We start from the raw sequence: 12,124 nt of genomic DNA, 5'->3' as shown, positions 1-12,124 counted from the left end.
GGCTAGGTCTATAGACACTTGTTTGAAGAATGAAGAAAAAAACAGCAGAAGGGACAGGAAAAGAGAATGAAAACAAACATCCTTTAAAATTATTTTAAAGTACACCTTTCATCTCAAAGCATTGCCTAAATCTGGCTCACCGTCTCTCTAGGTTTCAAAATCTTTCATTCAGACATATGACATTTTCCATTTCATTTATCTCACCACCACTTTTCCTCCCAAACACTTTATATCAAAACATGAAAATGTTTTCAGTTGTGATTCAACTGACTTGGCAGGTCAGAGGGGAAATCATGAAAAACATATGTTGGTTAGGTAATAATGACAACATGATTAAATTTGTGATAATTTAAACTTCTCCATAAATGGTGATGATATAAATATTTATGAAGGTAGTTATAATATTTGGAATAGAGTATAAGGTAAACATGCTAATCCTAAAACAACTGATACTAAATAAGATTCTGATTAGACCAGCCAATATCTAATTATTTAGGTATGTTTACCTTGCATGCTTTCCCCCAAATTATTTCAAAAGATTTCATTCTGCTGAATATTAAGTGGAAAATTAAGCTTTAAAAATTTAAATAGCTAAATTAGTATTATACCTTCAGAAAACAGCACTGATTAGGTTGTGGGTTTTTTTTAAGTGATAAATTGCATTTATTTTTATTATTTTTTTTTCAACGTTTATTTATTTTTGGGGCAGAGAGAGACAGAGCATGAACGGGGGAGGGGCAGAGAGAGAGGGAGACACAGAATCGGAAACAGGCTCCAGGCTCTGAGCCATCAGCCCAGAGCCCGACGCGGGGCTCGAACTCACGGACCGCGAGATCGTGACCTGGCTGAAGTCGGACGCTTAACCGACTGCGCCACCCAGGCGCCCCAATTGCATTTATTTTTAAAAATAAATTTATTTATGTTTTAAATATAATTTATTGTCAAGTTAGTTAACATACAGTGCATACAGTGTGCTCTTGGCTTTGGGAGTAGATTCCCATGATTCATTGCTTACATATAACACCCAGTGCTCATCCCAACAAGTGCCCTCCTCAATGCCCATCACCCATTTTCTCCTTTTGCCCAGTACCCCCATCAACCCTCAGTTTGTTCTCTGTATTTAAGAGTCTTTTATGGTTTGCCTCCCTCTCTGTTGGAAACTATTTTTTTAGACTCTATTTTTCCTAAGTGAGGTATACTATTATTATTAAGGTAATATAGTTGATGAATTTCAGTCATTAAGATCAATCTTTTATAACAGAAAAACTCAAGCTTATTATTTCTTTTCTAGCAAGACATTTATTAAATGCCAATAGTGCAGTATTTTAGAATTCAATTTTGGGAAATGACCACTTCTTATTACTGATGATGTCTTTGTGCTGATGACAAAGTCTGACAAATAAGGAAACACTTGTCCTCCCAGAGAGGAGTGCTCCGGGGTTCCAGGCACTACCTTAACATGTAGTGCACATAGTGACTAAAGGATTTCTGCATAGCTGATCTACATTATAAGAGAGGCTAACAGATGTTAATTCATACAGCAAGAAGCAGAGTTCTCTTCTGTAAAATTAGGTGAATCTTCAGCACTCTACCAGTGCCACCTTAATCCATTTATCAGTGATGAAGGAGGTCCAGCGAGGGCAAATTTAGGTACCTGTGTATACCATATTGTCTTCTCAGGGAGGAAGGAGATTATTTTTAGGTAAAAACATCTACTAATATTCTAAAATATATGGTCCTGTGATTACCTTATCCTTTCAAAAGAATGAAAAAAGAACATATATACTGGGTATAGGATAAAATCCAGGCAAAGGTACATATTTTGCAGAACTTAAAGCAATCAATTTTTCATGTAACTTTTCAATCAATTCCCACAGCTAAAGGAAATGGAGATTGCTTCAGAGTTCTTTATGGGTGCATTTATTTACTTCTTAAGAATTAAATTACCAACCTGGGATAATATTGTTATTGAAGGTCCATGTTAACTTGGGCAATGGAATCCCAGTGGCTTTACAGCTTAATCGTAGCTGTTCTCCTTTATTTAAAGACACATCTCCAGGAAGTTCAGTAAAAGTGGGGAGAACGTGCACCGTCACACTGACCATGTGCGTATCTTCACCTGCAGCATTGTTAGCAACACAGGTATAGGTGCCAGAATCCTCCGGCTTAAATAAAGAAAAATCATAGTGTTTAAGATTACATAATCTTACATCATATTACATAAAGGACATAAAATTGCATAGCTTGGTTCCCAAAGGAGCACTCTTATTTAAAGGCAGTTTAAATTTCCATCTTGTAGTCTGAACCATCTGGCTAGCTTTTGCACACATAATTTAAAATGTGTAAGAGTTTAAACAAAAGCCCATACCTTACAGAACTACAGCATTTTACAGTAATAAGATCTCAGAAAACTGTACAGAAGTTCTAAAGTTTACTAAACATCAAGAGTACTGATACTCCGCAAACTACAGATAAAGAACAAATAATTTCATTCTTCTTTTTTAATATAATTTATTGTCAAGTCGGCTAACATATAGTATATACAGTGTGCTCTTGGTTTTAGGGGTAGATTCCTGTGATTCATCACTTACATACAACACCTAGTGCTCATCCCAGTAAGTGCCCTCCTCAATGTCCATCACCCAGAACAAATAATTTCAAAGGCTGGTAGCATCTTGACAGCATAGCTGCTCTCTTGGTAATGTGGCACCAAAGACCCCCAAAATTATCACAGGAAATAGAAGTTTCACTTGCTAAATCCACCGGCTGGTCTTGACACTCATCTTACTAGATGTCCTGGCAACATCTGACACAATTTTAACCCCCTTTTCTTCTAAACCATGTCCTCACTTGGCTACCAGGCTACCCCATTCTCCTAGTTTCCTTCCCACCTCACTGGTGGCTCCATTTTCAGCTTTTCATGGCTTTCCTTTAACATTAATGTTGTTATGTTGGTATGTGGGAGAGCTCAGTCTTTGGTCCTCTTTTCTTATTTGCACTTGGTTCCTTAGTGCATCCGGTCTCATGGTTTTAAGTGCCACCCATATGCTGATGTATACGAGTATTTGCAGCCCACGTCTTTCTTCCAAAGTCCAATTACACTGAAGTTCCCATTTCACCTCTCTGCTTGTATGTCCCAAAGACATCTCAAAGTCATGTCCAAAACTGAACTCCCAATTTCCCTTTTACCATCCTGTTTCACCTGTAGCCTTTCACCATCTCAGCTGATGGCTATTTTGTCCTTCCAGTTGCTAATGCCTTTTGTTCTCAGACATTTGAGTCACTTGTACTCTTCTTTTTCACACTCTACTCGCAATCTACCTAGGATATCCTAGAATATATGCAGAATCCAACCACTTCCCACCTCTTGTGGGCTAACAGAATTTCTTATCTGACTCTAAACCATCTCATCTGACTCCAAACCATCTTCCCAACAGGTCTTTCTGCTTCCACTCTTGCCTCCCTACCATGTATTCTTATTATAGTCGCCAATGTACTATTGCAAAAACGTGAGGCATTTAATAACATTGCTCCCAGTCTCAAAACCTGCAATGGATTCTACTTTATTCAAAGTAAAACACAAAATTGTTATAATCTACGAGACACTCTATTATCTGGCCTCCATTTTTTTTTTTCATATCTTTCTTCTTTGTTCTTCTTTGCTTTTATTGGTCTCCTGTTCCTCCAATGTATCAGGCATGTTCCCACCTTATGTTTCTTCCAGATATTTGAGGGAGGAACATCCCAGTTTTATCTGCTTGTGATGCTCTTCCCCCAGATATTGGCTTGGCTAACTCCAAGTTTTTTCAAATGTTCCCTTCCCAAAGGAGATTTACTCTGATTCTCCTATTTAAAACTATAACTAGTACCCCTCCAAACTCTGATCCCTTATACCTTGTTCTTCTATTTTTCATAATACTTATTTTCTTCTATGTATATTGTTTATTATTTTAATTGTCTATCTTGCTTCTCTAGACATAAATTGCATGAAGGCAAGGATCTTTCAGTCTTTTGTTTCCTGATGTATTACCAGTGCCTAAACAGAGAAGCTATTCAGTAAATATTTGTTGAATTGATGATTGAATGCTTCTGAGTGCATTAAGGCCCATGGTAGACTTTTTCCTTATCTTTTAAAACATTTAAGAGGGGCACTCTGGTGGCTCGGTCGGTTAAGTGTCCCACTCTTGATTTCAGCTAAGGTCATGATCTCATGGTTCGTGAGATCGAGCCCTTTGTTGGGCTCTGCACTGACAGCACAGAGCCTGCTTGGGATTCTATCTGTCTCCCTCTCTCTCTCTGCTTGGAATTCTCTTTCTGCCCTTCTCCCACTTGCACGTACATGTGTGCACTCAAAAATAAACATTGAAAAATATTAAAAAAAATTTTAACGTTAATTTATTTTTGAAAGAGAAAGACAGAGTGCGAGTAGGGGAGGGGCAGAGAGAGAGAGGGAGACATAGAATCTGAAGCAGGCTCCAGACTCTGAGCTGTCAGTACAGAGCTCGACGCAGGGCTCAAACCCGCCAACCATGAAATCATGACCTGAGCTGAAGTCAGACGCTTAACCAACTGAGCCATCCAGGCGGCCCTGAAAATATTTTTAAAATATTTAAGGGTATATATTGTTTTGCACTGAAACATTAAAGAATTGATTGGAAATGAAGCATAAAAACTGTAATCACTAACTATAGGTACAATCTAAATTTGGTTGGCTGCATACTGTTGTTGTTTTTTTTTAAAGGGCAAACTGGAATAAGTCATATTTCCTGTAAAAGTCTTTCCACCTCCATATCATTTAGCTGTCCTTAAATTCCCAGGTTATGACAAGTTTAAAATCAAGGAATTTATAAAAGTGAAGCACTTAAAACTCAAGTGCACATACTATTCACAAATAGATTTCTAGTTATTATTTGTGTCCTTCATCTGGTATTTAGAAACTACCTTATTGTTATTTTTTTAACGTGTCTGAGTCATTATCCCACTAAAAGTCTAACCTTTTCTTTCTCATTTAATTCCTTCAGGTCTATAAATGAAATTGAAGGCCCAAATTCAACATTCTTGAGCTTAGAGGTAATCCCCATTAAAAGATATTCACTAGCTTACATTAACAAATTTATCCTTATTTTATTAATTCTAAAATTCACATTTTTAACTCTTAATACCTCAAAAGCTAGGGTATTAAAAATACATAAAAATTGATGATCTTCTCTAGTTTATTTAACTGAATTTTTTTCTTTCTTAGTGGTACATAAAATAATGGTACATCTTATAACTAATGGAAATTTAAATCTGAATAAATACAGCTTTTGCTGGCACATGTGGTTGAGTTAGGACTTAGTGACACAGCCTATTACTGGGATTATTTATGTGGTAATCCCAGGAAACTGAGTAATGGCTGAAATTATACTATAAAGTTAATGTGATCAATTTTGTCATTTTAATCTGTTCAAATTTAATTCCACAAAGATTTTATAATGGGGCTTAGGCATTTTGAAGGGTAATGAATAGGAATAAAAAGGTATATACAGAAGCTCTGAAAATGATTCACATTTGTTTCGTATTTGGTGCCAAGTATTGATACTCTCAAACCACACAGTAAATGTTTTAAAAAGTCATGTAGTATGCATATATACAGAATATTCTTCAAGTGGGCTACCACTGAAAAACTAAGATACTTCTCATAGCTACTATTCTGTAGACTGGCTAAGTGCCACCTAACAATATTCAAACATCTCAGTTTGCATAGTAGGATCTCTAAGACTTTAGTTTCCTTGTCAATGATAAGAAAGGGTTATTGAAAATCCTGAAAAGAACAGAAAAACTGCTTTTTATTATTTGCTTAATAACACATCAGACATTCTTATATCTCTGTTCTTCTAATCATTCCCATGCATGGTTACAAACACAGAATATAACAGAGGCACTTAAAATTTTTCCTGATAAATAGATTTCCACAAAAATAAAATCATTTTAGAAGGAGGTCATTTATGAGTTCCTACTATCTGTTAAATATTATTCTTAGACCTGGGCCACAAAATGAAACATGCATAAAATTCATTTTTTGGCCTGAATATGTAAGAGTATTTTTCTTTTGTTATTAAAGAGTATATTTCCCAGCTAAGCTACGAAAAGAAAAAAGGTGAATTACTAATCCGGTTTAATGTATCCATTCACATCTATTAAACTTACCACAACATTTTCCAGAATAAGTTCTCCATAGGGCTCAAGAGTATACTTTCCTAATAAGTTAGTTAAAAGAACATCGTCTTTTTTCCAGTTGATTGCTGGTGTGGGGATTCCATCAGCCACGCATGGAAGAATGGCTTGTGAATTCTCATTGACCATATAGTGTACTTCTGTGCTTCGGATTCTAGGTGGTACTATGAAGAGTTTAAAAAAGATAGTCATTCATGATGTTGAATTCAACAGTATCCTTATTCACACTGAAAATCAGCACACAAAAGACTCTTTTGGGGATCATTTTGCCACAAGTAGTAAAATAAAGTCTATTAAGACATTGTTTGTTATCATGAAAGATGCCTACAGCAAAAACTTTAAGGGATTTGAACTTGTTGAATATATTCAAAATCAGTTTCTGAACAAGTGACATAGAACTAGATTAGGAATCTTTAGCTTTTATTTGGCTTCTGAAGTTTTTCTTAAGTTTCTTATTCTTATTGCAGTGAAGTAAAACAAACTAGAGCAACAAAACCTCAAAATGCATCCATGATTGGATAATTACTGGATTTGTATCACAGACATATCATGAGAACACATTAATAAAAGTCACCAGTTGAAACACTGTAAAACACTCCCCCCATATTGAATGTCACGAAGTGCTACAGAAAAAAATTTATTGCAGTATTTCACATGTGTTTCAACAATTGCAAGTAAACCCAGGTCAAGACAATTCAGCTTTTATACTGTCACAGAGGAAATTTTTATAGTGATTTCAGAATTCTGTGCAAATACTTTCTATTCCTCAAATTACTTTGAACTGGAATTTAGGCAATACAGAAAGATCAATTGACTATTTTGTGTACTAACAAATACCTTAGGGGACTTGGAACTATGACATTTACTTCTAAAGAAAAGGCTTTAAAAGTATGTGGATCCTGAGAAACTTAACAGGAACCCATGGGGGAGGGGAAGGAAAAAAAAAAGAGGTTAGAGTGGGAGAGAGCCAAAGCATAAGAGACTCTTAAAAAATGAGAACAAACTCAGGGCTGATGGGGGGGTGGAGGGGGGGGGGATGGGTGATGGGTATTGAAGAGGGCATATTTAGGGATGAGCACTGGGTGTTGTATGGAAACCAGTTTGATAATAAATTTCATATATTTAAAAAAAATAAATAAAAGTATTAAGAATACTTGGCTCAAAAAGTAAAAATACACCCCCCCAATGAATTTTGGAATTATTCCAACATATCAGAAATAGATTAATTTTAATGGCATTTTAAAAAGTGACAGGACAAAAGTTGTATTCAGCAAAAATTATTTTTTGATTATATGAGTAAATATATAAATCTTATATGAATGATTATATGCACAAACATAGATAATAGGGAAAACAAAAATGCATTTTGCTGAATGGAACATCGTAAATATTCGATTCATTTTTAATTAATTTATACTGTATTTTTATTAGCCCCTTTATCCTGGTTTCCTAGGGGTTGATATTTCAAGTTTGCTTGTGGTTACAAAGTTGCAACGTTAGTATATTTACTTCAATTCATTCTTTTTCAAAATGAAAATGTTAAGGCTATGATTTTATATTTGATTTTAACCCTGGCCTACACACCATACATTTTGACATATAGACTCCTTATGTTTATTATTTTCTAAATAACATGAAAATAAAAACATATTCTTTGACCTGCTTGTTAACTGGAATGTTATTTTAAATTTGCCTGGGGTTGAGGTTTTGGCATTAAAAGATTTTTACATGTTTCTAGCTTTATTGCATTGTGGGCAGGAATTGTGGCCTTATTTTCAAATCATATTAATGACTGTTTTATTGTTTAGTATATAGTCAATTTTGGTAAATTTTCTACAAATATTTAAGAAGGAGAACTATTATTTATTTGAAGCTAAAGAACTAATGTGTGTTGATTAGTTCAGTTATATTAACTGAAAGCAGGTATAAACCAGTGGGAGTATTTAAAAAACTCAGAAATGCTGATTTAAAAATTTGGGCTATTATTTATTTATTTATTTATTCAATTAAAAATGTGTCTATTTGAAATCACCACTTTAATGCTGAAGTTGTAGAAAATTCAAATACACCTGAAAGATAAAAAACAGCTTTCACAAATTTTTTTAAAGAAGAAAAAAGCAGAAACTCACCATTATAATAATTACCTCTAAAAACAGCAGTTGAAAAGAGTTTGTTTCCTAACATTGATATCAATAGGTGGTCTATCTTTAGTTTAAAATACATTAACAAGTAAAATATTTCAATGCTGATCCTTAGATATTTTGTTAGTTGTCTGAATACAAAGAAAGATTTTTTTTCTATTATAAAAATATACTTGTAAATATTTTGCTACTTTAAAATAATGAATCAAATAGATTTCCAACTCTCATTAGGTTCATACTATATTTATAATGTATCTCACATGGTGGTTAGTTTTGAGTCAATATCATTTGCAACTTGAGAAGTAAAGCAGAATAATCACAAAACACAAATGGATCCCATAAATAGTATCAGTAGCCAAAGTATAAATCCCAATAAGCATAAAATGAGGGGATTACTGGCAACACATTAATTATTTTGGCTATCTTAAGGAAATCTTTCTCACACACATATAATCACAGCTTTTCTTTTGCCCACACAAATAACCAGAGCCTACATATTAGAAAGGTAAGTGTACCTACACAACCACACACACACACACACACAAACACACACCACTTTGGATTATGGGTTTTGCATGGCTTTGACTTTCACCCTATCTTTTCTTGGTGGTCTTTTCTCTTTGCCACGGCAATGTAGCAGATTGAAATAATGTCAAACAACCTACCATGGACAGTGAGCTTGGCGCTCGTGCTGCTTGATCCTGCCACGTTAGCTGCCATGCACGTGTACTGGCCAGCATCATCAGGCTGAGCAAATGCTATCTGCAGGGCCCCAGAGCTGAGGATGCGTTGGCGGACTGATTCCATAACTGCATGCCCATCTTTATGCCAGGTAATATCAGGTGGTGGGATGCCATCTGCCTCACATGGTAGGGAGATGGGTTTATCCACAGCAGTGGTATATTCCTTTGGATGGGGGCTAATGACTGGAGGAACTAAAAGATACAAAGTTTATCTTAAAAGCATACACTAGGGTATTACTCCAGCAAAGTGAAGTCACACTGAAAAGAAACAAAATCCTGACTTTACTGTATTATCATTGAAGGATCACTACACTGTTTTCATTGGCAAAGAAAATTCTTTGAGCCACTTTCAGAAAATTATTCTCTACACAGTTAATAAATGTAAATGATAATCGACTTTAAATGAGGGCATAAATATATGTTCCTGATACTACATGCCTAGAAAATAGAAAATTTAGGTTGTGTCAACAGAGGCATTTTCTTTAACATACTGTATTATGTGATTCACTTCAGCTATCTAAACTTTCAGAATAGACCCCTTCAAGGTTTAAAAATCATTCCACTGCCGAGAGATACTTTTATTCAAATATTTCCTACAGTGGTTAGTGTCTCAAATACAGTGGCCACATTTAACAAAGTACTGTTTGAATGACTGAATAAATAAATGAATAGGTCATGGAAAAGAATTATACAGATAAAACTATTCCCACTTTTTCAGAAAGCTATGGAAGAGCTTATGATAAGGAATTCTCTTCCTAGTGATTACAGTAGGTTGATTACCACTTAGGGATTGGCCTGGATCTTTTGTTGAGCCTCAAAGAGATATTAAATAATTGTGAGAGAGCAATCAAACACAAAGGAGGAAAAACTAGTCACAAGTACACAGGAAAGAAAGGAGAGGATGACCCACCCGTGTCACTGAAAGTCCAGAGAAGTGACAAAGTGCCGAGGACAATGACAGTAAAAATATCCTTTTAAGCATGTGCAGACAAAACCCACAAACAACAAAAACTACTACCCATTCAAGAAAGTTGAAGAGAGAAACAAAGCCAACAGTATTCACTGTTACCATATTCAGAATGTGTAGTGGAATCACAAATGAGATCTCAGAGATCCACTGATCCAGGCAACACTCTGTGCATAGCAAGTCCCGGAGACCTAGAACTATCTGCTGTATCTCCAGAGGATATGGAGATGTGGTCAACCACATAGAGAACAGATTTTAAGATACACTACTGGTGATGAGTAAAATAAAATCAAGTTGTGAAAAAATACAAATAACCATATTAAAATCATTTATATCAGCCAACATTATTTGGTTGGGCTTGTATTTGCCATTATATACTGTTTCTGCAAGCAGAGACATGCCTCTAAAGCATGCAGTTATTTCTGGTTGCTTTTGAAATGTTGAAATGCCATTAATCACCTACTGTGTTTCTTTGTCCCATAACTGCTCAGATTTTAATCAATTTTAATCAATTAGTGAAGGAAAAAAACCCTCCTATATGGAACTGTTCTTTCCGTGATCTCCATGTTGCCAAAACAAATGAATATTTATTGGTCCTTATCCCAACTGACCTCTCACTCACATTCAACAAATTGTCCACTCCCTTCTTGAAATGATCTCCTCTCCTAGTTTTCATACGGCTTTCCTCCAACATCTCTGCCTGCTCCTTTGTATTCTTTTCTAGCATCCTCTCTTTCCTCAGACTGTTTCTTAAACAATGCACAGTACTGGGTCTTTGTTTTTAGTTCTTTTCTGTCCAAATTCCGATCCAGTCTTGTGGGCTGAAATACACTGATTACTTCCAAATTTATATCTTATACTATACTTCTCGAGCTCTGGATCCATAAATATTCAATTCCATTTGATATCTCCACTTGGATTTCTAATAGTTTCCCACCTCTAACAGGATCAATCAGGAATCATGTCTTCCTTCCTCTAAAACCTGTTCCTCTCCTTGCACCTCCCCATGGCACTATCATCCACTCACTAGCTCAAGCCCAAAGTCCAGGAAACATCATTAATTCTTCTCTTTTCCTAACCTCCAAAATCTGATTCATCAGCCATCCTGGCAGTTACATCTCCAAAAATATCTTATCCATCACTTTTTTCATTTACCCCTGCAATTTACATAGCCGCTCTCACTCCCAGCCTGTAACATGGTGCCTGGAGGACCCAAAGAGTTCCTCCAGCTCTAGCCTTGCCCCTTCTCTAAACCAATACCTACACAACGTCAAAAGAGATCTTCCTAAAGCCAGATAAGCAACATGGTTAAACCCTTAGAAGGCTTCCCACTGCATAGAGAAGAAAGTACAACCTTTGTGTGGTCCCTCTGACCTTCCATGCATTGGCCCACCTTCTTTTCGGACTTCCTTTCCATTTTGCCAGCCTTCTCCTTCTTCACTGCTCTCCACCACACTGGCATGCTTCTTTTCTTACTCTTTCCTCCCTTGGGGCCATTGCACATGCTGCCCTCTCTCCTGGGGACACTCTGCCGCTTTTGCACGGCTCATCCTAGCTCATCATTCAGGTCTCAGCTTAAATGGTACCCCTTCAGAGAAGGGTGCTTCTTAGAGCCCACTTTAGCCACTAAGGTAAGGTGGTCCCTACGTTTCCCCATGATTCCATCTCAGCCTTTTTTTTTTCTGCTTAACACGTTAGAACTTATAATTATTTCATTTATTTGGTAGTTTAGTTTTTTTCCCTTTTACACACTATAAGGGAAGCATCATGTCTGTAATGTTTAATGTATTTCCACTTATTATTCCAATAAATATTTATTGAGAAAATGTTGAAAAATATAAAGAAATTAGATTTATGATGTGCAGTTAGGTGGGCTTTACTGTAGTCATTAATTCATCATAGGAAAATCATACTATAAGGAAATTCAAAATCAGCTAATGCAAATTCAGTAGCTCAGAACCTGCCTCCAGGTGTCTTCTTCACTCACAAAAACAATGTATGCAAATATGAATATTGTGTTCAGAAGATAACAGTTAAATGTGAAAAAAAACCCTGTT

General features: G+C 35.8%; 1 protein-coding gene across 3 annotated transcripts in view; it reads right to left on the bottom strand.

The window, feature by feature from the left end:
* Nucleotides 1-12,124, bottom strand: part of HMCN1 (hemicentin 1) — a 482,690-nt gene that overhangs the window by 49,795 nt on the left and 420,771 nt on the right. For all 3 annotated transcript variants that reach the window (XM_086694136.1, XM_086694137.1, XM_086694138.1), the window contains 3 exons: nt 9,023-9,292; nt 6,190-6,380; nt 1,952-2,165 (listed from right to left, as the gene is read on the bottom strand). In XM_086694136.1, coding sequence (XP_086550262.1) covers nt 1,952-2,165; nt 6,190-6,380; nt 9,023-9,292 — 675 coding nt within the window. The remainder of the gene's footprint in view (nt 1-1,951; nt 2,166-6,189; nt 6,381-9,022; nt 9,293-12,124) is intronic.

Source organism: Puma concolor, chromosome E4 (assembly GCF_028749965.1).
Source record: "Puma concolor isolate L17-30 chromosome E4, mPumCon1.1.hap2, whole genome shotgun sequence".
Lineage (NCBI taxonomy): Eukaryota > Metazoa > Chordata > Mammalia > Carnivora > Felidae > Puma > Puma concolor.
Note: the sequence above shows the minus strand (reverse complement) of the source record. Positions and strands in the feature narration are given on the sequence as shown.